The sequence below is a fragment of the Ptiloglossa arizonensis genome, chromosome 4, assembly GCF_051014685.1.
Source record: "Ptiloglossa arizonensis isolate GNS036 chromosome 4, iyPtiAriz1_principal, whole genome shotgun sequence".
Lineage (NCBI taxonomy): Eukaryota > Metazoa > Arthropoda > Insecta > Hymenoptera > Colletidae > Ptiloglossa > Ptiloglossa arizonensis.
The window spans coordinates 14,299,411-14,325,698 of NC_135051.1; the positions used below are offsets into that span (position 1 = coordinate 14,299,411).

Below are 26,288 nucleotides of genomic sequence, written 5' to 3' on the forward strand. Positions count from 1 at the left end.
TTGTTTTTGTAGAAAAAAAAGAACACGTTCGCACATAGGAGAGAAATGTTCTCTCAATAACCTTCATTTTAACCTTAACGCGTTCTTTCGTTCGACCCTTGAGATTAATTGGATAAGAAAATATCCTGAATACGTGAAACTCGTATTTCGAAGTTTGTAATGTAATGAGAGAACTAAGGATAGATACAAGAGTTATTGTAAATTTTTATTATAGAAAAGAAATGTATTGAGGTCACGATGGATTGAAAAAGAATATTTAGAACTAAGGAAATAGAAGAGCTGTTATGACTTTTTATTATAGAAAATAAATGTATTATGAGGTCACGAATCAATATCGCAATGTATTACAAAACAATAAACTATAGAAACGCATGATTCTAGAATATTATAATTCCTTATCATATCTTGGAAAGTATATTAAGTTAAAAAAATTCCATAAAAAGACACCAAGAAATATCAGTAGCGGGAATGTTGGAAACATTTTTAAGTAAATATCTTTTTTAATATTCGCTTTTTAGACGAATTCAATAATCTATATCTCAAAGTTATAATTATTTTATTCGAAATAAAATAAATCTGAAAATCCAAGTTATTGAGATATTGAACAAAGCTTTTCTATCACAATATTGTGTATCCATTATTGTAAAATGGCCTAAAAATTGATTATTAGCTTAGAAATAGATTTAACCTTGAAATGCCCTTAATATATACACTAATTTTTCTCTAAGTAGTATACTGATCGTTTTGATCTCCGTCTACTCTTTGCATTCATTTCTTCTAATTCAATCTTTAATTCACTCTTCGAGGTATACGTTTTTTTTTTTTTTTTGTTTATAGATGCAATTGTAGCACCTAGTATACAAAACTGAACGAACCCAATTCGGACAACTCTCTATTTTTCGTAAACGTCGAATTGAAGGACGTCGATAGAAAAGTACGATTACACGCTGGTTACACGAACCGAAATTCAGTCACGCTCGCTCGAAGAGCGCAATATAAATGTAAATGTGGATGTTTATGGGGGGTACTAAATGTAGAGTGCAGTAATGGTAGGTTTACGAGCACGGCAGTTTACAAGTGGCTCACGAAGTCACCCGATTCATCGGAGAACTTGTGTCTACGTCGGTTTGCATTTTAACAGGAGTCCAAGTACTATATAAATTGTCATTTCCCATATTCATTTCAATATCTCTCGATACCATTGTTCCTATTAATATTTAGAATCTTTCCATACAATTTTATATCTATTAATCTAGATATATTCAGCGTTGATTCTCTTCACTTTTACGATTTTCTCTCAAGTAATTATCGAATTATCCAAAATCGACCTACAATTAAAAACCTATTGGTTAGAGAAGGTTAGTAACTTCCATTAACGATGAAACTAAAAATTACGACAATAACTGTTAAGAAGATACCGTTCGCCTAAATAAAATAAACAGTTAATTAACAAGTAATTTATATCTAATCGATAAAACAATTTCCATAAGCTACAACAGGCCATTTTCTATTTCCTGTTTAAACCACTGTTCGTTTCGATCCTTTTGAAATCTCCTCGTCGGTTAATTTTGAAAAATCACTAATATTAAAAATCACAACGAAACTGTAACCGAGCACTCTCCAAACTGGGAAGAATATTTAACAAAAAACCCCCTACCTCATCGTGTATCGGTGTTCACGAATTTAATTACGAATATTTAATCACAATGTTGGTAATTGCTTCCATGTTACAATACTTGAAACGATTTAAACACTAAACGTACACGTCCATTTACGTTAGTGATCCCAAGGAGGTTACCTCTGTCTTCTGCCACGGTTCTTTAAGAAACTTTAAACAATTACGAAAATTTCATTTACATTTTATCGACACATTGACTGCCAAGCCGATGTCTCGATAAAGACGATGCCTCGCGTTTCCGAAATGAAACGTACCAAAACAGACACGAATGAACTGTACCTGGATATGGAATCTAGCTAAGGCAACGGTCGAAGAAGGATAAAATCGTCCAACAAATTCACTTCGCTGTCTCCAATTAAATAGGACCCGGTTCTGGATCCGAGTTCGCTGGAGAAACGGGCCAGAACGTTTCCAGCGATGTCGTAGGAATAAAATCCGCAGCGAGTTGAACGCGACCTATTAACGAAATCGACTCGATTCCTTGACTGTAGCCGTGGATGCACTCCACGCTGAACCGCGTAAAGGAATTTGCGGTCCAAGTTGCTTTGCTATCCGAGATGGAGAAATCTTCCACCCTATAGCACCCAATCCAGCCCCTTTCCTTCGAGCACTCCCTCCCTCCTACGCCAGTTTACTTCAGCCCTGATCACCCGTGGCCCCAGTCACCCCAAGGCTAGTTTCTCCGTAGAACCCTTAAGCTTAACTATCCGCAGAAGTTGGAATCTGTACGTACCTATTCCACGACGTAGCTACGAACTCACCCCTTCACGGAGGAGCACCCTTCCTGAGGACTTGAACGCACTACGGTAGTACCGGTTCGGGTTGTATTGGTATTGGGAGAGGGGAGCACAGGTTTGGGATCACCGACGAAGAAATGGAAAGTGAAACGAGAAACGGTTAAGGTATTTTACGAGTACGCAACGATTATTAAGAGGTTCGTCGATGAGAAACCATGTGGAAAGAATTGAAACAGATCGACCGCAAATTGCATCGCGTCGGCGAAAGATTTTGAAGGGATTTTTAAGCGAATGAAAGATGATCGGTAACTGAGTATAAAGTAACTGCTTACTATTTCGTGACGAGATTTACAAACTTTCATTTTCACGATTACTTATTTTGGTATGTGTTTTGGTATCGTTGAGAGTAATTATAGTATTCTTTGTATTATGTGTTAATTCGTCCATGTGGAATTCTACGATAATTCGTGGAACAAATGTTGTCAGTGTTCAGTAGTTGGTACAAAAGAAACAATATAAAATTTTCTTTTCTAGAAAGTTACTTTAGATCGAAGTATACTAAACGTTGAAAGTCAATTGTTGGACGTTATATTAAAAATTCTGAAAAATGATTTACACAAAATGGAAACATTTAACATCTGGTAAAAAAAAATATACAATGCGCGTCAAACATTTATTTTGGAATTACTTCCCTTCAACGAAGGAAAAGGGAACAGAAGAACCGTTTGTTGAAAATGGTGTATCTTCGTTGGATGAAAATAAATGACAACAAATAAATGATAATAGATAAGAATAATTATACATTCTACCGAATAAAAAAATGCTCGAAGAAATAATAAGCTTCACAATGACTGCAACAGGCAAACCCTCTTTCTTTCTTTCCCCTCTCTTTCGTTGACCTTTCAAAATCAACAAAAGACCAGATTCCAATAGAATTTTTACTTCACATTTTCGTAACCTTGTAACGTATACATCCAAACTATATAAAAAAGTCCATTGACCTTTCAAAATCAACAAAAGTCCAACTTCCAATAGAATTTTTACTTCACATTTTCGTAACCTTGTAACGTATACATCCAAACTATATAAAAAAATCCATGCAATTTATCATACCATCGATCGAACAACGTTCCTCGTTAGTTAATTTCATTCACCGCCCGGTTTATTTAATAAAAAGAACCGTCACACTTTTCCACATCGAGTAGCTTCGTCGAAGCAACGACATTGAAAAGCTACTCCTCCGAGAATACCCCAAGACGGTTAAGCAATTTCCAAAAGGGTACACGAAGGGCAAATGGAAGTCGAGAGGACCGTTAGGGAGAGGGGGGGTGGGGGGGTTAATATTGATTCCACGTAAGATTGCCGCGGGCAAATCTTGCGAATCGAGATTGAGATGCAGAGACGTATTAGGGTAGGAAACGAATCGGAAGGAGGAGAGAAAAAGAAGAAGAGGGACGAGGAGGGGGGTGGAGGGGGATAGCTCGACGATCGAAACACGAGATCCCTCCCCGATACGAGAGCCAAGACGATCAAAACTTCCCCGAAGGTGGGACACTTGGATTACAAAGTTGTCGGAAATCTACGCCGTTCGTGAAATTGCCGAATGCCGATTGCTACATCGATCCAGCAATTTCACAGAGACCGCCAATTTCCCCGTGATCTTCGTTCCCGTTACCGTTGGTCCGATATTAATTAACCTTAAGCCAGGAAAACCCGCGAGATTCGAGACTCGCGTGGACACGAGTCCTCCGGGAGGTCCCTCGGAAGTGTACTTAAACAATTAGCGATTTAAACGTTTAACGCAACGTCAAGGAGCACGAAGCATCGCTTGGAAGGAACAAAATGGCGTCGACAGTTTTCTTTTTTTGCGGAAACGACGATTCCTTCTTGGTAAGAAATTTCGAAGTTTTACAAATTACGAAATACAGTTGAGTTTGGTTATTATAATCACGAACAATGTTATCGATCGGTTATTGTGTATCTGTAGGTCCTGTATTGCTTGTATAATATTAATTGAAAATAATCAACCTATTATAATCGAACATTACGTACAAGTTATTTAACTTATATTTGTATATATTAGGTTGTTGGGAAAGTCATGGTGAAAATGAAACGCGATTTTTTTAGAGTGTATAAACATTTTATTATATTATATATTCTTCATTTTGGAAGACGAAATTACTTTACGAACAACCCAATATATATGTCAATACGTCGAACTCATCGTTCAGTATTGCTCTATGTAACGACCAATCGAATTGTTTAGCCGACAAGTCTTCTCTGCATAGTATACTAGGTTGTTCAATACGTTTTGTCGTTCGATAAAACCTATATAACCTAATATTAGGTTATCTCATCGTTGCGCAAATTATTCTTAAAACAATATATGTACATATGTACACCATACCTACACACATAATAAGAACATTGAACAATAATATTAATAATACACTTTATTTTATCGCTCAAATTCTACTTTCTATTCAACGAGTAACGAATAAAAAGTTGTTTATTTTGTATTCGTTATTTGAGATCTTTTACCTAAATAAGAATATCTCCTCTCGAGTTTCCTCCAATGGCTGCCACCTATATAAAGGCTATAAAACGATACACTCGATCGAACAATTCTGTTCAGTCTGTCACAGTTGCTACCTATTTACGTATGTACCTAAGTCACGAGACTTTCGATTGGTAGAATGAAATCGGTAACACGCATATGTTCTATCGATCAGAAGTCGGTACACATTGTGCGTCTTACGTAGTTTCGCGATAATACGTAGAAAATCATTGAAACCGACTGTACGCAAACAAGTGTAATAAAAAATTTACTATATACGTCTCGAAGCGGACCAACCGGATAAGACGCAATTAAACTCAATGGAGAAGGGACAAATAGAGAGAAGGGGGACATAAAGTTGTTCCGCGAAATGGACCGAGACCGGTTTGTCCCGAATGCCGAGGGAATCTGGAGCATCGAAGGACGCGGCCACGAATCGTACTCCTTTGTGGGACTTACGCCCTTTTGAGAGCGCGGAAAGCCACGGAGAAGGAAGATCTTGGTTAATCTTACTAATCTTCAGCGCTTGCTCTGCCCTCCGACGGCAAAACGATGCAACGACCGGTCGAAAACCGCTGCCTAATGACATTACAGATCCCCCAATCAGCGCGAAGACCGAATAAAGGACGTACAACGTGCTACGCTTAATTTCATTGGGCCGTTCGAAGCAGACGTAAAATCTTTTCGGGTCATCCGCGACCACGGCAGTCTAGACCTCTTGTTAAACCGTGGAATGTATTTACGATGTGGTTTGAGTTGTTTACGAGCTAATATTGTGTCTTTATTTGAGATACCCACAGGTGAAATAGTCTTGTTATCGATGTATGATATTAATAATCACATCGGCAGCAATAACGTTTTATGGTAATATATGTTCGACGTTTATAATTGCAACGCCTCTCGTTTTACTCTTCGAAACTGTTTGGGTAAAACCGAACTTAAGAGGGTCTACCTTGGAGTCGAGATATATGTAAATAGGTACTTGGAGGGAAACGGTCGCAAGTATGTTTAGTGCCGATTCACACATTTGGGGCAAACAGATCTGTATAAACATTAGTCGTGAAACCCCGTCATTTTCGTATTTTTTTGTTAAGGAATTTTTCTGACATGGTAATGAACACTATAGACTGAGAAAGAGATAAAGACGGAAGCGGAGAGGGGAATAAAAAAAATGTCGCTCATAAAGCCAGCAATACATAATATAAGGTCGTATTTTAGAAACAAACATTCGTACATCCATATCACATCTCACTTTATCGCACTGCCTTGGTCACGATTGCCTTTAAAACAAAAGTGATTCGTTGAAATAATACTTATCCCCCCCCTCTCCACTGATAGAATTTAAACGTGTTTTGCTCGAAACTATATTTTTGAAACTGACCAACATGATCGGACTTCTTAAAATCAGTGTGTAATATCTTCCTATAACTTACCATTTTTATTTTTTTATAATGAAAAATGTATGCATATAATTAAAAAAATTAATAAAGTATGACGATGGTTTTCTTGAATAAATTCCCAATAATAACCCTATTGTTCGTCCCTGAAAGTAAAAGGCCCATTTAAAACGTAGGGTCCAATGGGTGTAAAAACAAATATTTGCGTTTAATGATTAATCAATTTTGTAAAAAGAATAACTTTGAACAGAAGCGGATTTACTATGAAACTAACGAAACTTCAGCTTCAGACCTCCCACATAGAAGGGACTCCCCCATGAACTCCCGATTTATTGATTTTTCATTTAATTACTATTTCGAAATATTTAAAAACAAATTTTTTATCCTTAACAATATAAAACAGGATATAGCTCTTTGGTATACTTATCACAAATCTGTTCCTAATGTACATATATGTATGTTTATCGGTTCCATACAAAAAAATATAAATAAATAAATGTACATAAACTTCTTAGAACTCTAAAATTTGAAATAGCCAAGTGTTACATTTATTTTTACCTTGTGCACTGTTCGGATCAATTTGACCCAAAATCGAAATTTGACATCGAATAACTTTTTAAAAGAATATTCGATTTACATGAATTTTACCGATCTTTACCACCATTGCTTGAAGAATATTTTTCAGGCAAGAAAAAATACATTTTATGTTTCGAACAAGATATCCACGTTTGTTAACCTGGTACTATTCGAATCCATCTAACTCGAACAAGTTTCGCTTATTATTTTAAAAAATGAATATCTGTTCTTGGTTTAATATATTAATTGTTTAATTTCTCGAGACGTTTATAGTATCTAGGTATAATTCAAACGTGAAACAAACATTAGGAAATAGATCAGTATAGGGTGCACAATGGTTAATAGCATGATAAAGCTATTAGTACTTAAAAGAAATCAAAGTACATCCAGCAGTAGATTACAATCAAATTCATTAGTTTATGCAGTCTTTGGTACAAGTTTCTTAGCTTCAAAGGCAGCTTGTTCATTATGTATTCGGATGTTTTGATACTAGAATTAACTATTACCACGACATCAAGGAGCTTAAATTTAGTTTTTGCTCAGTTTTAGGGATGGGTCACAGTCATTTAAATAGGTTTATCGAGTTGTGGGTTCAGAAGCATAGAACAGGATGAGGGAAGCCCGTAGGTTTATAATGTTCTTCAGAAATACTAGTTTGGACTATTTGCAAAGCTAGCTATAAATAACTTTAAGTCTCCGGAAATTTCTTTAATTAAACAGAAACGTGTATCGATTATCAGCTTCCTTGTAGAATAATCCCTTTTCCGAATTAAATTCGACAAAATATCTTCGAGGAAAAAAATAGAATCATCGTTCGATAAATTAAATCAAAAATGTACTCCGTGATTAAGGTAAACTTATTTCGTAAACTTGAAATTCTTAATTGAACGCAACGATATCAAAAATGTACAACGTGTCACCTGAAATTAGGACTTGAAATATCTAAGGAGAGAAAAATAATAAAAATCCAATATTATGAATTAACATCGTTGAAATATTGACTTTTTGTTATATTTTCATAATGCAGATACAATCTTCTACATTCAATTTCATAAATTTTAAGTTTTAATTGAAAACCAAAAATGTAACCAGAACGTTAAATTGCTATTGTAAAAAACAAAATAACTCATTATTAAACAAGATTATCTTCTTTCAACTACTAAGTGAAAAACAAAAGATTAACCCAATATTTAATTTCGTATAATTATAACGATAACATAATTTTAACTCTAAAATAATAATCCTTGTTATATTGTTAAAAACCGAAAAACAAGACTACTTGTTTCCCTCAGTTATTTATCAAAGCAGACTAATTATTTATAGTTACGATTATTTCTATTTTATTCCATATGTATTTATCGATATAGTTTCCCAATTTTGATTTGTAATTTACCGTTTTAAAGTTAATAATGTATTACAATCCATATTTACTGCATAAGCAGAAGAGATTACAAATTACAAGTTAAAAAATAGAAATATGTACATATAAAAAGTATATCTTTTCAGTATAAATACAATGCAATGTATAGTTAAATAGAAATGCTCTCTTTGAAGATTCGTAACTATAATTTACGTGTCAAAGTTTATCACTGGTAGTTTCATCATACGAAACGCCAATAAACATCCTCCTTGTTTACACCAGATATTTTCTTGCCCCCCATGAAGATCACTATTATTATCAGTACCGAACAAATCGTCGTCTCGATCTATCATATGTCACGAATAGTACAAGTTTCTAAGTAAGACTAATATTTATTCTAAATTGAAATATTATTGTCGCAACGAAATATACGATTGTTGTTTGTATAAAAATCAATTATCATAAATTTCTTAAATTTAATATAAATTATATTAATAGCAGAAGAAAATATCATATAAATAGATATCTTAATGTGTGACATCATTAATCTCTATATATAGAAATTTGGAAATAGTGAATATCAGGAAAATACTTAATCAGGCAAGAAGGAAACAAAATTTTAAATTGGAATACATTCGTGTATATGTGCATATATATATATATACGTATATGAATATATGTATTGTTTATTTGCATTCAGAACTTCGTACACATCTTGAGAGATATGGTAGAGCAGACATTCTTACATTCATACATCTCATTACATTATCTAGATGAATACGTGTTTGAGTTGATCGCGTGTAAAACCGGTACTCTAGACTAAGGCAGTTCATTCGACTACCATAAGTCCTTCAGTAAGTTGTAGTGTCGCGTATAGAACCGTCTTCCAGTACATGTATTTCGAAACTGTGATTATCTGAAAAAGTTTAGCTTAACAGAAACCGGTACGAAAACAATAGCAATTTCTCTTGTGATTGCAGACTTTTCCATAGAGGTATGTCGACAGACGTACGAGGAATCGTATTATCTGGGACCGAATTGGCGAAGTGAGTTACATTATTTTTAATCGTGGAAATAACACATTTAAATTCACTTATTAAACTTCTTAAAAAGGGTTCTCAACATGCACATTAATTTGAACACGCTTTATTTATTCTTATCAATTTTCTATAGAGACCTTCCTTGTGAAAAACATTTTAAAACTACAACTTCACATATACCAATTCGAATACAAACTACTTACTCAATTATCAAATAGCACACTGAAGACGCTAGTGCTCAATGCCATAACCTAGCTTTTGAAATTGATTTTCTGAAAATGTGTTCGCCCTCATACCTGGGAATTTTAACCTACCTTATACAAAGCATGCATTTTACCGTGTGAGGTTATGTTTATTTACAGACTCTAAATTATATAATAGAAAAATATTTATCAAAACGGAAATACATAAAAGCCTGTGTGTATTTTAACGATCAAATAATTACGAGTTGTTTCATGTTAGTGAACATAAAAAAACAAGAATGATGAGCACGTGTTAAAACCCGCCAACTTTGAATATTTGAAATATACACGCATTAATGTATACATGGTATTTTTATACATTTGCAAGCATTTATAAGCTTATATATAAAAATGATTAAAACGCTTTTATATTTAAACATGATATTTATTGTAAATACACGTTATATAAATAATAGAAATTGAAAAAAAAAAAACTTAAAAAGTTTCTTGAAAAGTAATTTTGTAGTAACATAGTTTCTTAATTTAAAAATAATTTTATCTTCAAACGATTTGCAACCAAATGTATTGCAACATTGAAAATATTCGTGTAGAATCTAATGAATTTTATTCGATTCTATCAGGGAAATTCGAAAAAACCTAGCAAACGATGTGAAAGCATTGAAAGAAAAACTGCCGAATTTTCGACCAGGCTTAGCGATTGTTCAAGTAGGCGGCAGGGAAGATTCGAATGTTTACATACGAATGAAAATAAAAGCGGCGAATGATATTGGAATCGCCGTCGAACACCTCAAACTACCTAATACCACGACAGAAATCGATTTAATAAATAAAATAAACAAACTGAACAATGATCCAAACGTTCACGGAATTATCGTACAAATGCCACTAGATACCGTTAATCAGATCAATAGTCATCTAATTACTGATACAGTGTCACAAAACAAAGATGTGGACGGGTAAGTGCTATGTTATTTATCTTTTTAATTGCTCGATCAATTCCTATCACACTTATAATATTTATACAACATATAAAAGAAGGGATAAAAATTTGTATTTTATTTACGCTCAACAAAAAATAACACTCAAAGAGCATGAACAATTATTGTTCCTTAACTGTCATTTATAGATCGACTTTGTTGTTCAAAACAAAATGGGTGATCAGTTTCTGAACAATTTAAGAGGATAAAATAAATATCAAAGATAAAAGACCCGTAATGACATATTATGTTTCTACGCGGGAAAATTAATTGAAAAAAATAAGAATAGAACAGAATTCGTTTGTACCGAGCATTGTTTTGAACGAAATCGATTTTGAAACTATTTGAAGTTCGCGCGCAATTTTGTTTTAACGAACTCGTAATAAATATCACGCATATATGCGTGTATCTATATATAGTTACGTACACGTGTATGTACTTTCAAAATTGATTTTCTCGAAAATGAAATTTCGTGCAACAAATTTTTATCATATACTTTCGGTTTGTTTTTGCACGTAAAACCATCACCCCGATACCATACTGATAACGAATAATACGATCACTTAAATAATTTGCTCATATTGATTTATAATTATCTGGTAATATTTAATTGTAATTGTAGAATAATAATATTTAATTATAATTAATAATAGTTCATTTTTAATGTGATAGTATCTTCATTAGATTTCTAACATACACAACATGTTACAACTTTTTATATCTCAGTATCCATTTCTATTTGAGAAAATGATTTGTTCGTGGCAAATCTCAATGATTGTGTGGCTCAACCTCTAATTATTTTGAACAACTTACTTCACGGTTACGTAGTTGTAAATACGCTATCAACAATGTTTAGCGGCGTACGCGATAGTACGAAATTTCAAGAGGCAACGCAAATATCGTGACCTTTGACGCAAAATGCTTCAGATTAGAAGATAAGGATACAGTCACCTCAAACGTCTTTTATTTGCATAAATGAAACTTCAATAACATCTCATTATTTATGCAACAGTAAAAAAACATCGTTGTTTTTCGTAAACATGATATTATTAAGAAATTCTGAAATAATGACCCCTTCGATTGCCAATGATCAATAACAGAACTTGTACTCTTGGAATTTCAAATAAGTATTTAAAGATCTCTTTTTGAAATTTCATCTTTTTAGATTGAACACCGTTAACGAAGGAAGAGTGGCCATTGGCGATATGACAGGATTTTTACCATGTACCCCGAACGCGTGCATCGAGATTATTAAAAAGTACGTTATAAATGTTCTTACTCGTTTCAGAAGTAGACTCTAGGAAGATTTCCTTAGAACTTTGGTCATTTTAATGTTCCAAAATTTTTCTAACACAGTTTATACTTCATAATGAATCGAAATAAATTATAAAAATTCCTATTATCCTGTACCACCCCTATTAAAATCGATAATGGGGTTTATGGAAAACCCAAGAGATTTTATCAACTAATTCGGTAATATGCTGTATCAAATGATAATAGTTTAAACCTCCGATACCGACCTCGGATAGGATATTCATACCGAAAGTCGAGTTTCTTTAATGAAAAATGGTATTTTTTATTGCATATTCGGATTCTATATATAAAAAAAAAAAATATGATAGTTTTCTCTCAAACAGTTTTTCCGTAAACGCGCCTGTTGGACACCAAAAAACAACTTTGAAAGGGTAAATCAAGAATAGAATAATAAGATAGAAAATTGTTAATTTAAATTATGGATAAGTTATGTGATTTACCCGATATAAGTATATAAAAATTAAATATCGATATTCATATCTCTGTCCACTTATATTGACGTACCATAAAACATTCTTACCGCTCTGCGTAATAATTGAAATTAAATTAATTTTAGTTTCAAACAAATTTCTAATATTATTTAATGATAATTTGAAAAACGATAAAGATCAGTATGCACAATTAGTCGTATTCAAAATTAAGCGAATCTTCTTTCCATTTCTTCGAAACGAACATTACGAGCACTTAATAAATAACTTATAAACGATGGATAATATATATTATAATTTAAACGACAATGTTCACTAGAAGCGGAGTACCAATCGCTGGTGCTCAAGCCGTAGTTATAGGCAGAAGTAAACTCGTCGGTACTCCAATTGCCGAATTATTGAAATGGCATAACGCAACTGTAACGGTTTGTCACTCGAAAACGAAGAATCTCCCGCAAGTTGTAAGTAATTAACTTCTGATGTATTCTTAAATGAGAGTTACAATTTAAAAGATGCGTAGTAGATTCTGTATCTAATCCTCAATTTAATTATAGGTTTCGCAGGCCGATATCTTAGTGGTTGGTATTGGTCAACCTCAGATGGTCCAGGGAAGCTGGATTAAACCAGGTGCAGTTGTAATCGATTGTGGAATCAATTCCGTTACAGGTAGATATAATTTTCTACTTCGTTTATAGTGGATTAATACGCTTGAAATATTTTATATTAACCAAAAATACAATTTCCTCTAATGTTTCGGCTTCAAACTCAAAGTTGAACACTACTAATTTCGACATTTACAATAATTATTGAATTCGATATTAAGTCTTGACTTCTTCTTAAACTGAACTGAATTGACTTCAAATTTTCCTTCGAACCGCTATTGTTATTGTGCAAAACATACTTTTCTCTTAAGAAGAACTAGCAGTTAATACTTAGGTGCATTTATTAGCACAACGTGCATTAAATGCGTAAAAACGTTAGTACATTTGTACAGATCGAATATGAAAAATATCAGTAATTATGTTACATTGCAAACAAAAACTTTTCAGATCCAGAAAAGAAAGCTGGATACTATTTAGTGGGCGACGTAAATTATGAAGAAGCTGCAAAAGTAGCCTCATACATCACGCCGGTACCTGGGGGTGTTGGCCCCATGACTGTAGCCATGTTGATGAAAAATACAGTAATATCTGCTCAAAGAACAGCAGAAAGAATATTAAACAACAAGTGGAACCTATCCGTTCTGCAAATTAATCCGCAAAAACCCGTACCCAGCGATATAGTAATTTCAAGGAATCAAGTAACGAAACCGATCACAACCTTGGCGGAAGAAATTGGATTATTGTCCAATGAAATCAGTCCCTACGGTAGCAAGAAAGCGAAGATTGGTTTGAACGTTCTGAAGAGGCTGGAACATCAACAAAATGGCAAACTCGTAGTAGTTGCTGGTATTACTCCAACACCTTTTGGAGAAGGCAAAAGTACCACGTCGCTTGGTTTAGTGCAAGCACTAACCGCGCACAGAGGAAAGAACACGTTTGTTACTTTAAGGCAACCCAGTCAGGGACCTACCTTTGGAATCAAAGGAGGTGCCGCAGGTGGAGGATACTCGCAGGCAATGTTTATTAAAATGAAAATTCTTCATTGCGCTTCGAACGCTGAAAATAATTAATCAACTACTTTCAGGTTATCCCCATGGAAGAATTCAATTTGCACTTGACTGGCGACATTCATGCTGTAACTGCAGCGAATAATCTATTAGCAGCACAAATTGATGCCCGATATTTTCACGAATGTACTCTGTCCGACAAGGTACTTTACGATCGACTTGTACCGACAGTCAAAGGCATTAGGAAATTTTCGAATATACAATTAAAACGTCTGAAGAAGCTTGGTATTACTAAGACCGATCCAAATAATTTGACGGAAGAAGAGATTACAAAATTCGCAAGACTAGACATTGATCCAGAAAATATTACTTGGACGCGAGGTATTTCAAGCCGCCATTATATAACAATCCGTAAAATGGAAATATGTTTTACAAATAAATATGCTTCTTTTAGTGGTCGACACGAATGACCGATTTTTACGTAAAATCACTATCGGCCAAAGCCCGACTGAAAAAGGTAAAACACGAGAAACATCTTTCTGCATTTCTGTCGGTTCTGAAATAATGGCAATACTCGCACTTGCCACTAGCGTCGAGGACATGAAACAAAGGCTAGGTAACATAGTAGTAGCTTTTAACAAAAATGGGGAACCCTTAACTGCAGAAGATTTTGTTAGTATATTTATAATAGATATCAATGAATCGTAAAAGTTTTATATAATTATCTTATGCAAAATTGAATTTAGGGTACAACCGGAGCAATGGCAATTTTACTAAAAGACGCTATTGAGCCAACGCTTATGCAATCTTTGGAGGGAACTCCGGTAATGGTTCATACTGGACCGTTTGCAAATATTGCACACGGTTGTTCCTCGATTATAGCTGATGCTATTGCGCTGAAATTAGTCGGACCAGAAGGTATCGTAGTAACTGAGGCTGGATTCGGGTCTGACATCGGAATGGAGAAATTTTTTGATATTAAATGTCGAACATCTGGACACATACCAAACGCTGTCGTACTCGTTGCAACTATTAAAGCACTAAAAATGCATGGTGGTGGACCTCCAGTAACCGCTGGTGCTCTCCTAAAAACAGAATATCTCGAAGAAAATCTTGAATTAGTTAGAAAAGGTCTCCCAAATCTTCAGAAACATATCAGTAATGGAGTTAAATTTGGTGTGCCAGTTATTGTCGCTATTAACGTATTCGCGTGAGTTTGACAAAACATAAATTTTTTCGTGACGAGTCCTGTCTACTAAGCAACATATAATTGTAAATGTATTGAAATTGTGTTTCAGTACCGATACACAAGCAGAATTAGAATTGGTAAAGCAAGCAGCAATTGACAGTGGTGCAACAGATGCAGTCATATGCCATCATTGGGCAGAAGGTGGTGCTGGTGCCACGAACCTTGCAGATGCAGTTATAGCTGCCACCAACAAACCCAGTAATTTTAAAGTATTGTATGATCTTCGTGTCAGTATCGAAGAAAAAATTAATATTATTGCCAAAGAAATGTATGGAGCTGGACAAGTTGTTCTTGCAGACAAGGTAAAATGCCTTCATTTCTGTATATTCTCTGTAATATTTTTATTCATATATTTATGTATAAATATAACATTATTAATATAGGTGCAAAAGAAAATTGAAATGTACAATAAACTGGGATACGATAAATTGCCTCTTTGCATGGCAAAAACATCAAATTCTTTAACAGGTGATCCATCGATTAAAGGTGCACCTACAGGTTTTGTGCTTGATATTACAAATATATTTGTATCTGTTGGATCAGGCTTTATAGTACCTATGGTTGGAGATGTAAGTACTTAAATGTATAACAATTATTAATTTCACAGATACAATATACAGCCATAGTAATAATGTTATTTTAACAGATAATGATGATGCCAGGTCTTTCTGTAAGACCAAGCATTTACGATATGGACTGGAACAGTGAAACAGATGAAATAGAAGGCCTATTTTAAGTGTATCATATTTTGAATGTTTCAAACATTCCTACAATTCAAAATAATATATTTTAAAATGTCTAGCAATAAGTATTATAATATTGGGTTGTTCAGAAAGTCATTTCGTTTTTTTTTTTTGGTGAAAATGAAATCGATTTTTTTAAAGTGTATAAACATTTTATTAAATTATATATTCTCCATTTTGGAAAACGAAATAACTTTCCGAACAACCCAATAGTTATATTTGATTGGAATATTTTATATTTGATATATACTACTTACATTAAGATACATTATACTACATATTATATATACTATACATGCATATACTATACATTATACGTTTCTCATTTTATAAGTAAAAACAATCTTAAAATACTTTACTAATAGCTCGAAATTTTGCAGAATGTGATCTTGGATTTGTCATTACCTCTTCAGATGTAGGTGTTACTACATGTTTATGCAGCATTTTCCATGGTCGTTTCATAGAGTCTTGCATTTCAGTTGAATTATAAAATTTACTATAATTAGAATATTTTAATGGTATTTTATTAGCTACATAATCTGTTGTATTTCCAGAAATATGCCTTTTAACTATTGTATCCTCTAAAGAATGAAAGCATATTGTTATTAAACGACCATTTATTTTCAAGTATGATCCAGCAAGAATTATAGCATAATTAATTTCATTCAATTCATTATTTATAAAAATTCTAAGTGCTTGAAATGTTTTTCTGGCACTATGAGTAGGTCTATTAAGTTGATCAAATCTTTGTTTTTGAACAACAACATCAACAAGTTTAGCTAATTCTTCTGTAGTTTTTAAACTTCTGAAAGTATATCGAGCATTAATAATAGCACGTGCAATATTTTTACACTGTTTCTCTTCACCATAAATTTTCAAGATATGGACTAAATCTTTTTCAGATATTTTTTCTAAAACATCGGCTGCTGTAGGTTGTTCAGGACATCTAAATCCATCCATCCTCATATCCAATGGTCCATTTTTTGAAAAAGAAAATCCTCTTTCAGCAACATCAAATTGCATCGATGAACATCCAAAATCAAATAAAAATCCATCGATACTATTCTTTCTCACTTTATGATTACACAGCAATTGTGGTAATTCAGAAAATCTTCCTAATAAAGGTATTAATTGTTCAGGATACTTTTTTGACAAATTTTGTGCCATTTCATATGCAACAGGATCTCTATCCAATGCAAATATTTTTACATTAGGAGAAGATTCCAAAATTTTGGTAGAATGTCCACCAGCACCAAATGTCATATCCACAAAAGTTTTCCCCATTGATGGCTCTAAGTATTGTAATACTTCTTTGGCCATAACTGGTGTGTGTGGTAGATTTTTAACATCTTTATTTATTATCTGACAATAATTCTTTACATTGTTTATGTATTTAATATCATTTTGCCTTCGTAATAAATAGTCTACATTTATAAGATTCTTGATACTATAATGCCTTTGTATAGAAATAAAATAATTTCTATATCTTAGATATTGCAGCATTGTAATGATTTTTAAGTTTTGCATATGTGCGTGAAAAAATTCCTTTATTGATCAGTTCAAAATGCTCTAGCATATCTGGCGTGAGTAACAAATTACATTGTTCCCTATTTAATCCAGTAGCACTGCTATTACGACTATGAGCATATGTTTGTCCATACTGATTGGAAACAATTCTTTTCAAACTCAGGTAATAACGGTCACACTGCTCTTGATCTACTTGACTATATACTTCACATTTTATAAATGCAAGTTTTACTCGATCACGAATATGCTCACCTAAATCTCTAAAATAAATACAAATTACGATTAAATTTAATACTATATAATGTATGGAATTTTATAACTAAATATAATAATTTTATAAAAAGGAATTATTATAACATATTCCAACCATTTAAAAGACTTTCTGAAATATGTGACAAATATAATAAGTACAAATTTTTAAAAATTCATTCTAACCTTGTCATATACAATTTCACAAAACAATAAAAATTACATCAAAGTAATTATAATTTTACTTATATCAAACATATTAAAAAAGTATAAAGAGACATTTATAACATTTAATGAAATTACCTGCCCACTTTTGATTTATCTAATGGCCAACATTTCAATAATTGCAAATAATTTTTGTAACTACCAAAAGCCATAACAGTGCCTGATAACCTTAAAACATACAAAGTGCTGCCGTATTATCTACAAGTTATATTGTATTGCATGAGAACTAATGTAACAGAATCACGTTGACCAAAATTTCATTGGTTCTTTCTATTGATACAATGTGTAGTTAGGGATGTATCATAGGTCGCCGCACAGTTTATTGAAATTCGAAAAGATGCGCCAAGTGTTTTAAAATCTTCAATAAAATAGCAAAAAGTTTTAATAAAATTATACCAATTACCATATGAACACAGATTAAAATATAAGTAACCTTATACAATACCTTTTTAAATTTAATAATGAGTAATTGTATATAGCATGCAGAAGCAAAGATTAATTATTCTGTATATTCGCGTGTTTTTAAATACATTTCTGTACCTATAACTTTATTTGACATCATTATATATTTTTTCATGTTAACATAACACATGTAGAATTGCAATTGTTGTTTTATTTGAATCTACTTCATCGACTAATGGAACACACTATAGGCATTTATAAAATGACACTATAACCAAATTTCAGCGATTCCCCATGTCGCTTACTGGGAGAAATGACAGAGGGTAGCACTAAACAATTGTTACTTATATAAGTATATAAGAAATCCTATTATTTATAAATAACATATACAAATTGTAGCATACATAAAGAAATGACTTATTATTTCTAAATAATAAATTTGTTTATATATTTGTGTAAATAACAATTATTATTACATATTATTTATAAAAAGAGAAATAAAGTACTAAAATAATGAGTTAATAATTAAATTAGTCCTTTAATGTGATTTTTATACATTTAAAGATTTAACCGTATTACAAATAATGAACTTCGATTAATTCATTTCGTATACACCATAGAACGCAAACTTTCCCACACCAATGCCTTCAGCGTACGATGCCTGAAGGAGTGGGACGGTTCTCCTCGTGTTACCTTCTCCCACTCCTCCCAGTCAGCGATTTAAGGAATAAAATCTGGCCACACTGGTTATACCACAAACAAGATAATAGAATAACATTTCAATTTACGAGAGTTAGTTTGACACAATCTGAAATACCAACCTCGTAAAATATTAGTGGTTTTTGTAACCTCTTTGTTTAAGAATAGTGATTCTGGAAACTAACTCAAATGAACGATGAAGCCGGTAAAGGTAGTAAACTTGGAAAACTTGTCTCTATATATCATTTATGGTACTATCAAACTAAACAGTGTCAAAAAATACTGTCGCAATAAATTCTATTCATTCCCAAAGATGAAACTTGGAAGATTTTAACAACATAAACTAAAGAGTAGCTACCAAACTTGCAGCTACCTTAACAGTTTATTCAAATTTTTCAAATTCCATATATTCTCAGACACGTATTCTGTAGTATGTATCTTATATTTTAAGGAAAAAATAATTGAATAACACTTGGATCTTCTATACAAATACAAAACATTGTGTTTGTTTATGTTTAACAAATTTGCATAAAAAATATTTAAATGAGTAGTTATTGAACACAACTTTTAAAGTAGGGATTGGAAATAAAAAAAAAGTATATTACTTGCAAATAACTTCTTTTAATAATATTTTATATAAGCACATCTCTGAACTTTTAATTTCAGTAATAGCAACACTAAAATACAAGCGCAAACTTTTGTAAGTAAATTATTCCTTTGTATTGTTAAATCAAAATGAGATCCTGTTATTCATTTTGCAAATTTACCTCTCTATGTCGGTTTCTCTGAAACATTGAAATGTATATTTTACAATCATAATTATAATCAATAACTTTCATCACTACTTACATAATTAGATAACCGTTGTTTGTTTCTTGATAACTGCTCCTCATTTATGTTTTTAACTTCGCTTATAAAATAAGGTACATTGTTTTGTGTCTGTAAATTTGTATCGTTACGTTGATCATCAGAATAGAAAATTTTTTGTTCTCGATCATCAGGAGCTAGAGTTACGACATTTGTAGAAATGTCCACCGCTTTGTTAGTTTTCCATACTTCAAGCAATGTTTCAGAATTATAAAATGGATACACAGTATAAACATATGGCCATGGATGTTGGTCAGAATATTCATAAGTGCTATCTTCGCTCAATACTTGACATACAAAAATACTGACATTCAGTATTACCTAGATTAAACAAATTTTTTATAAGTGACAGAATAATATATATGCCAGTTGTAACTTACAATCAGTGGAAAATGCATCTTGCTGGTGTGTTCCAATAATGATTCTCTTCCTTCAAGTTGTCCGATTTTATACCAACTCTGCCATTTTAATTTCTCAGGTATAAACTTACATTAGATTATACAGATTATATTTCAAGGCTTGAATGTCACATCTCAGGATTATACTATTAAAGCTACTTAAAGTTTATAAAAAAATATGTAATGTTAAATGTTAAATGTATAAAAATAGTTAAATAACCATATTAATTACAATAATTTATAAATATTTATTTATTCCTTAACATACATACAAATAATCTGTAATTATAAACAAACACTTCTTTTAAAGGCTTTATCTTTCAACTGTCTCTATAGATACTACATTGCATCCCAGAAGACCATTACCATGCCAGCGACGCGGAGTTAAAGTAAAAGATAAAATGTTAGATCCACGTTTAACTGTTATGTCAATTGCCTTATTTTTCCTCTTTTGTACTAAAGTGCCAATATCCATTAATGATTTAAAATTATGGTAATCAATACAACCAAATTTTAATATGAGATCATCAACTTCAATCCCCTGTAAAATATAATATTCTAAATGTATAACCATTTATAATTTTGTTAGCATTATCATATTTTGTAGTATATATCCTACCGCTATTTTAGCTGGTGAACCTGGACTCACTAAGTTTACTCTCAGAAAAGGCTCTAATTGTTCATCATCTGCAATATCATTTGTTGCAACTGCAATAGAATTTCCTGCTGAATTTCCTGCTAATGCGTGCACTTTATGTAAACCCTCTTCTATTTTATTCATCAGTGCTCTGTGATCATTTCTGAGACCTAATCATTTAACAAGGTACTAATAAATTCAATTTATTAAATGTCTTATGACAAAATTATAAGACAAATAAACGCACATATTATTTTATGCCTTGCGTGTCTGACTTGGTAAACATCGATATCCTGCCGTGGATATCCTGCAGGGTCAACCAGACTATCATTCATGCCGACATGATTCTGTAATCAACGTAAACACAATCATATTTTCGAAAATTTGACAGGTCATGCTGTTTACGACATAGGTTGTATTAATTTTCAATGATATGGTTAGTTAAACGGTAATTATGAATTTAAAGTATTCCGATATACATACCGAATCCAAGATTGTTTTCAATACGTTCAACATAGATTCAATCCTATCCTTCTCTTTCATAAGCTGATGGACGTAATCCTTAGCTTCCTGTAACTCCATGTCGACTACCATTTTTAATTTACAATGATCACGTAAGCCATCAGGCCCGTAATTATGCATGAGGTCCCCTCGTATCAAGCATTTATAAAAATTTAACTTAATAGAAATAATGACACATTACGGGTGAAGATTGATTTCTTTTTCATACTTTCTTAAATATTTGAAATTAGTTATTTTTAATGAATATTTCATAAAATAATTTTACATAGATCATACATATATAGTCTCATCTATGACATTTGTAGTTTTAAAAATAGACCTTTTAGATATCGCGCTTCAAATACAACCGTTTGTTTGCCCTGTGGAGTAATGGAAAGCATATCTTGCATGTCAAAAGGTTGTTCTATCACCGTGATCACGTCCCTTCCGTAAACTAAAATTTAAAAAAATTAAAAATTGTACATAACTACGGAAATATAACATGGTATAATAAAAACAATCATACCTTCACAGTGTTCTAAAAATTGTATACATTCCTGAAGTGTTGTATCTTTTAAAACTACCAGTTGTTTGGCTAACTGTTCTAAAAGAGACAGAAAACATCTCTTCGCGTAGAACCAAGTGTCTGTTCCTAACTTTTTATTGTAAGGCTCTAAACTTTTCATGACTCTAGATATACCGAACTCATAGTTTCCCTTAGAACAATACAATGTACCAATTACTAAATTTACAATACACAAATGAAACAATTTTTTATCTTGATCCTCTCGTGATACCGCTTGCTCTTCTTTTTCTATCTTCTTCATTAATCCTTCAGCTTCCGCATTCTGAGATGTCATAATATAACTCACGCATAAATTGGCAAGTACTATAGCGCTTACGTCCAAAATCTGAAATTTTGATATAATTTTATAATCAATTTGCATTAAATAAAAATGTTCGAAAGGTGAGAGCAACTGACATTTTCATATTTTTTCCTAACAATTGGCTCGTAAAAACCTGTTGCTTCTTTAAATTTGTTTTCTTGCATAAATAAAGTATGAGCCACATTTAATTTCCATATATCATGTTCGTTGCAAAATTCCACGCTTTTTCTAAAAATTTTCTCGACTTGCGTATAATTCCCAAGTTCCCAATAAATTTTAGCTTGTGCCATTAAAACAGGTACATATCTCTCCAAAGCTTCTTCATAATCATTTACTGCTTTTTTAACAGCACTATCATCATGATTTAATCTTGCTTCCTGGACCCGTTTTGTTGCTTTTCTTAATGTCTCCATGTGTTTATTGCCGAGATCATCAAATTTCCGATATGCTTCTTCTGGTGAAGTTTGTTGTGTAATTAACGCATCCAAAAAATCGTATAAATACTGAAAAGTATGTAAAAGTTGTGTTACTGCAATAATAGATATCAATATTTAACTTTTAGTTTTATCAATTTAATAAAAACGCTTATAAAAATTTTTTTCAACTTAAGTACCCCTCCTCCCCCAATTAGTTTGTGCTAGTTACAGTCCTGCATCTAAACATTATAGGTGAATCTAACCTTCACGTCAAATTTTCTTGTCACAGATTTATTATTACTGTTTTAATATAAATAAAATAATCGTATAACTTGCAAATAAAAATATTTTTGTTTAAAATATTTATCATTTACAAAAATGGTAAATTGTAAGATAAATCAAATATTTCTTGGGGAAATTGCGTCTGTACAAAATTATGGAGCTTTCATTAGAATTCCCGGCTGTTCAGCACAGGGATTAATACATAAATCACAGGTAGCGGAATAATATATTCGTAAAAAATGATAAATTACATATTTTTATTACAGAATTTAAATAATTTATATTTGTAATCTTTTTAGGTAAGCTCAGCTCATGTTGACAATGTTGCAGAAATTTTGCAGAGAGGGGAACGAGTATGGTGCAAAGTTATTTCTGTAGGAGATGATGGTAAAATAGGATTATCTATGAAATATGTAAATCAAGGAAATGGTACAGACTTGGATCCCAATGGTGTAGAATTACAGAGAGATATGCAAAAGAAAAAAACTATAGGAAAGTATGAACGTAAAGCTATACATTTAGAAGCAGTTCTTAATACCACATGCACAAAATGTGGAACAGCTGGTCATCTATCTAATGATTGCTTTATGTCTCCTGATGGAAAAAAGTATGAATTGATTCCAGAGATTGAAGAGGAAGTTGTTCAACCACAAATTGAAACAAGCGAAAAAGAGAAGAAACATAAACAGAAAAAGTCAAAGAAAAAACAAAAAGCTAAGAAGCATAAGCAAGATACAGATGGTACTGATTCCGAGGAAAAGGAAATAGTTAAGAAAAAGAAAAAAAAACATTCTAAAGACCAGAAAAAAAAAAAGAAGAAATATGATAGTTCTTCTAATGATGAAAGTGCTAGTGAAAGTTCTTCTAGTCATGATGTAAAAGCTCATAAACGAAAGCGTTCAGAAAGTTTAGAAAAACGTACAAAAAAATGTAAACATTCAAAAAGTAAATATCCAGATCGATGAAGAGTAATATAATTTTGACAAAACCCAAAGTTATTTCTTATATTACTCTTATAACTCTTTAAATCACTGAAATATTTCATTAGATGATCTGTGACAGATGCATTTACAGTACATTTAATATTGTAATAATAAAAATTATACTTACTGGTGTTAAATACTTATAAGTCAAATGCACATTCTCAGCTAGAACATCAGCAGCTAAATCATAATATTGATATTTACAATATAATAACAATAAATTAGCAAATGTTTCAGGTGGAAATGGATTTTGTTGCAATAAAAATTGAAGTTTCTCAAATCCTTCGCTTGGTTTTCTATCCATATTTATTAAGGCTTGGTTATGCAAAGTAACAGCATCAAGCTCTTCTTCAGATCTAGGTGGCATATCTGTTAATGCTTCTTTTGCTGCTTCATCTAAAACCATCAAATAAGAGTGACAAAAAATAGTAAATACATCAAATAATAATTCTTTGTATTTAATTACAATTTTGCAATTGATATTCAATTGCTGCTTTTAAATTGAATGCTTCTGTTAATGCTGTTTCATGAAGTGTCAATGTATTTCCAACACTGCGTACTTCTATACCTTCTGTTGTCATTCCTACTCCTAATTCTGGGTGTTCCCGTATGCCTTGTTCAATAATATCAGCTAACATAATACATAATATAATTTGTATTATATGAATTTAGTTTGCAATAGTTAAGAAGTGATAATGATGTAGAGATTACCAATATGTTTTAGTGATGCAGCAAATTCTTTTAATTTGAAGTAACAAAGGGCTACATTGTATGACAAATGGGGTTTAAAACCTGCAATTTGCAATGCATTTGAAAATCTTTTTAAAGCTTGCTCATATTGTTCTTCCTAAAAGGAAAAAGATAACAAATTCATAAATCTTTCCTAAGAGAATTTTAACTGCATTTTAATACCTTATATAAAAGACACCCTAAATTAATTTCTGTGTCAACATCATCCATTGGGCATTGATCAACAAGATTTTTTGCAGCAACCATATCTTCTTGCCCATATTTTATTGCTGCCTGCAGTTTTTTCACTTTAAATTCTAAATTACTTTGATTAATAATATTGGAACATATTGTCCAAGCTTCTTGGTACATACACGCTTGATGCAAAGATTGAGCATGGTATAACTTGTATATACTTTCGTCTGGACACAATTGAACTAATTTTTCATAACATTGTGCAGAAGATATAAAATCTTGTGTATAAAAATAACAGTGAGCAAGAAGAGATAAACAAGGTCTAGACTGCAAAATAATTTATCAAATATACATATAATGTATAATATAGTTAATATAGTTTATTATTAAAGTAAGTAAAAAATATATTATTTCAATACAATCTTACGCACGGAAGTATAAGAGTCTAGAAGTGTAATCAGAACTTTTATTGTCTCAGTATATCGCTGTTCTTTAATCTAAAAAATAAGTATTTTTATTTTATATTTTTTATTAAATAACAAAAAAATTGTTTTTGAAATTTATAATTTAATTTTAAATTAAATACATTGCTTGAACAGTGGCACTTATAAACAAGAATATTCAATTAAACAATTTTGTTTCCATTCTTAGAAATTCAAATAATTAAGCAATAGATATATAATCTACCATTGTATAAATTGTCTTTGTATATTCTCCATCCTTGATGTGCACATTTTGTACAAAAGTACTCATATTTTTAGTAACAGCACTTCTTTATTCACAAAATTTTAATAAATATATGTGTAAGTATTCAGACAGAATTTTAACTACTTAGCTATCTAATTTGTATAGCACAATGTTTTGATAAAACGTTCATATCGTAACTATGGAAACAATACTTTTTCTAAACGGAAAAATGAATTTTTCCACAGACACATTATTCTATGGGAAAAGAAAACCCTTACAATGTAAAAAATGCGATACATCGAAAGAATAAATAAATATTAATAAAAATTTATTTAATTTATATTTTAACAGTTACTTTATAATTTATAAACAGTATGTAGTATCTTATTAACCTTATTATATAATTAAATACTACATTTATTTACAAAAAATTACAATAATTGATGTTTTTTTTGTTCGTAGTCCTTATTTGCAATTCGTGTTTCACATAAAATAGTAACACTACTAATGTCCTTCCTTTCTATTCGCATTTAATAGAATGCACTTTATAAACTACACAATATGCATTCGCCGGATGAAAGATTTTTACCAACAGTGTGTATTGCATAATATGATAAAGAAACGTTTCATGACCTAGCACAAAAGTGATCAAAGATTGCTTTCGTAAACTGTAGAATGTATCAAACCATGTTCTGAGCGACCAGAAGGTTGCCATAAAGTGGCGCTATCTTAAGGA

The 26,288-nt window shown here is 31.9% G+C and overlaps 7 protein-coding genes across 11 annotated transcripts; 2 read left to right on the forward strand and 5 right to left on the reverse strand.

The window, feature by feature from the left end:
* The first annotated feature begins 8,646 nt into the window (after positions 1-8,646).
* Pug (pug C-1-tetrahydrofolate synthase, cytoplasmic) lies at positions 8,647-16,495 on the forward strand. Of its 4 annotated transcripts, XR_012991878.1 has the most exons (14): positions 8,647-8,684; positions 9,286-9,351; positions 10,169-10,504; positions 11,691-11,783; positions 12,587-12,728; positions 12,822-12,933; positions 13,317-13,882; positions 13,954-14,257; positions 14,331-14,548; positions 14,623-15,086; positions 15,175-15,427; positions 15,509-15,694; positions 15,772-15,933; positions 16,082-16,495. XR_012991878.1 is itself a non-coding variant. In XM_076310412.1 (13 exons), exons 1-13 carry the CDS (start codon positions 8,659-8,661, stop codon positions 15,859-15,861), a joined length of 2,856 nt encoding a protein of 951 aa, XP_076166527.1. In that variant the 5' UTR covers positions 8,647-8,658; the 3' UTR covers positions 15,862-16,495. The 4 variants fall into 4 exon arrangements, 3 of the variants coding, with proteins under 3 accessions (XP_076166527.1, XP_076166528.1, XP_076166529.1); XM_076310412.1 differs by having other exon boundaries at positions 15,772-16,495; XM_076310413.1 differs by lacking the exon at positions 8,647-8,684 and adding an exon at positions 9,030-9,159 and having other exon boundaries at positions 15,772-16,495.
* LOC143146280 (putative methyltransferase-like protein 15 homolog) lies at positions 16,161-17,210 on the reverse strand. Its single transcript, XM_076310415.1, has one exon. The coding sequence runs from the start codon at positions 17,186-17,188 to the stop codon at positions 16,214-16,216; it is 975 nt and encodes a 324-aa protein (XP_076166530.1). The 5' UTR covers positions 17,189-17,210; the 3' UTR covers positions 16,161-16,213.
* A 107-nt stretch (positions 17,211-17,317) lies between these two features.
* LOC143146281 (ubiquinol-cytochrome c reductase complex assembly factor 2-like) lies at positions 17,318-18,468 on the reverse strand. Its single transcript, XM_076310416.1, has 3 exons — positions 18,315-18,468; positions 17,948-18,227; positions 17,318-17,655 (listed from the first exon to the last, which is right to left on the reverse strand). The coding sequence occupies exons 2-3, from the start codon at positions 18,019-18,021 to the stop codon at positions 17,349-17,351; spliced, it is 381 nt and encodes a 126-aa protein (XP_076166531.1). The 5' UTR covers positions 18,022-18,227; positions 18,315-18,468; the 3' UTR covers positions 17,318-17,348.
* A 1,103-nt stretch (positions 18,469-19,571) lies between these two features.
* On the reverse strand, positions 19,572-20,375 carry LOC143145774 (uncharacterized). The gene is made up of 3 exons (XM_076309488.1): positions 20,218-20,375; positions 19,820-20,158; positions 19,572-19,755 (listed from the first exon to the last, which is right to left on the reverse strand). The coding sequence occupies exons 1-3, from the start codon at positions 20,233-20,235 to the stop codon at positions 19,717-19,719; spliced, it is 396 nt and encodes a 131-aa protein (XP_076165603.1). The 5' UTR covers positions 20,236-20,375; the 3' UTR covers positions 19,572-19,716.
* On the reverse strand, positions 20,261-21,529 carry LOC143145773 (26S proteasome non-ATPase regulatory subunit 9). Of its 2 annotated transcripts, XM_076309487.1 has the most exons (5): positions 21,356-21,529; positions 21,120-21,219; positions 20,855-21,042; positions 20,508-20,776; positions 20,261-20,390 (listed from the first exon to the last, which is right to left on the reverse strand). In XM_076309487.1, the coding sequence occupies exons 1-4, from the start codon at positions 21,512-21,514 to the stop codon at positions 20,549-20,551; spliced, it is 675 nt and encodes a 224-aa protein (XP_076165602.1). In that variant the 5' UTR covers positions 21,515-21,529; the 3' UTR covers positions 20,261-20,390; positions 20,508-20,548. The 2 variants fall into 2 exon arrangements, with proteins under 2 accessions (XP_076165602.1, XP_076165601.1); XM_076309486.1 differs by lacking the exon at positions 20,261-20,390 and having other exon boundaries at positions 20,443-20,776.
* Positions 20,778-25,317, forward strand: LOC143145772 (zinc finger CCHC domain-containing protein 17). Its single transcript, XM_076309484.1, has 2 exons — positions 20,778-23,171; positions 23,258-25,317. The coding sequence occupies exons 1-2, from the start codon at positions 23,055-23,057 to the stop codon at positions 23,921-23,923; spliced, it is 783 nt and encodes a 260-aa protein (XP_076165599.1). The 5' UTR covers positions 20,778-23,054; the 3' UTR covers positions 23,924-25,317.
* Positions 21,552-25,618, reverse strand: Ttc30 (tetratricopeptide repeat domain 30). The gene is made up of 9 exons (XM_076310132.1): positions 25,553-25,618; positions 25,297-25,362; positions 24,854-25,192; positions 24,653-24,788; positions 24,408-24,572; positions 24,069-24,337; positions 22,356-22,763; positions 21,900-22,284; positions 21,552-21,827 (listed from the first exon to the last, which is right to left on the reverse strand). The coding sequence occupies exons 1-9, from the start codon at positions 25,616-25,618 to the stop codon at positions 21,685-21,687; spliced, it is 1,977 nt and encodes a 658-aa protein (XP_076166247.1). The 3' UTR covers positions 21,552-21,684.
* Positions 25,619-26,288: the final 670 nt, after the last annotated feature.

Excerpts from the sequence above, each read along its gene's own strand:
- Pug (XM_076310412.1), top strand. The coding sequence starts at position 8,659 with ATGTCACGAATAGTACAAGTTTCTAA. Across the intron at positions 15,087-15,174 it reads GTCGCTATTAACGTATTCGC|TACCGATACACAAGCAGAAT; the intron begins GTGAGTTTGACA and ends ATTGTGTTTCAG. Across the intron at positions 15,695-15,771 it reads TAGTACCTATGGTTGGAGAT|ATAATGATGATGCCAGGTCT; the intron begins GTAAGTACTTAA and ends TTATTTTAACAG.
- LOC143146280 (XM_076310415.1), bottom strand. The coding sequence starts at position 17,188 with ATGGCCAAAGAAGTATTACAATACTTAGAGCCATCAATGGGGAAAACT.
- LOC143146281 (XM_076310416.1), bottom strand. The coding sequence starts at position 18,021 with ATGGCTTTTGGTAGTTACAAAAATTATTTGCAATTATTGAAATGTTGG. Across the intron at positions 17,656-17,947 it reads GATAAATCAAAAGTGGGCAG|AGATTTAGGTGAGCATATTC; the intron begins GTAATTTCATTA and ends TATTTATTTTAG.
- LOC143145774 (XM_076309488.1), bottom strand. Across the intron at positions 19,756-19,819 it reads AACAACGGTTATCTAATTAT|AGAAACCGACATAGAGAGGT; the intron begins GTAAGTAGTGAT and ends TCAATGTTTCAG.
- LOC143145773 (XM_076309487.1), bottom strand. The coding sequence starts at position 21,514 with ATGCATAATTACGGGCCTGATGGCTTACGTGATCATTGTAAATTAAAA. Across the intron at positions 21,220-21,355 it reads TGAAAACAATCTTGGATTCG|AATCATGTCGGCATGAATGA; the intron begins GTATGTATATCG and ends CGTTGATTACAG. Across the intron at positions 20,777-20,854 it reads GTTCACCAGCTAAAATAGCG|GGGATTGAAGTTGATGATCT; the intron begins GTAGGATATATA and ends TATATTTTACAG.
- LOC143145772 (XM_076309484.1), top strand. The coding sequence starts at position 23,055 with ATGGTAAATTGTAAGATAAATCAAATATTTCTTGGGGAAATTGCGTCT. Across the intron at positions 23,172-23,257 it reads GATTAATACATAAATCACAG|GTAAGCTCAGCTCATGTTGA; the intron begins GTAGCGGAATAA and ends TAATCTTTTTAG.
- Ttc30 (XM_076310132.1), bottom strand. The coding sequence starts at position 25,618 with ATGAGTACTTTTGTACAAAATGTGCACATCAAGGATGGAGAATATACA. Across the intron at positions 25,193-25,296 it reads TTCTAGACTCTTATACTTCC|TCTAGACCTTGTTTATCTCT; the intron begins GTGCGTAAGATT and ends ATTATTTTGCAG. Across the intron at positions 22,285-22,355 it reads TTAGGAAAAAATATGAAAAT|ATTTTGGACGTAAGCGCTAT; the intron begins GTCAGTTGCTCT and ends TCAAAATTTCAG.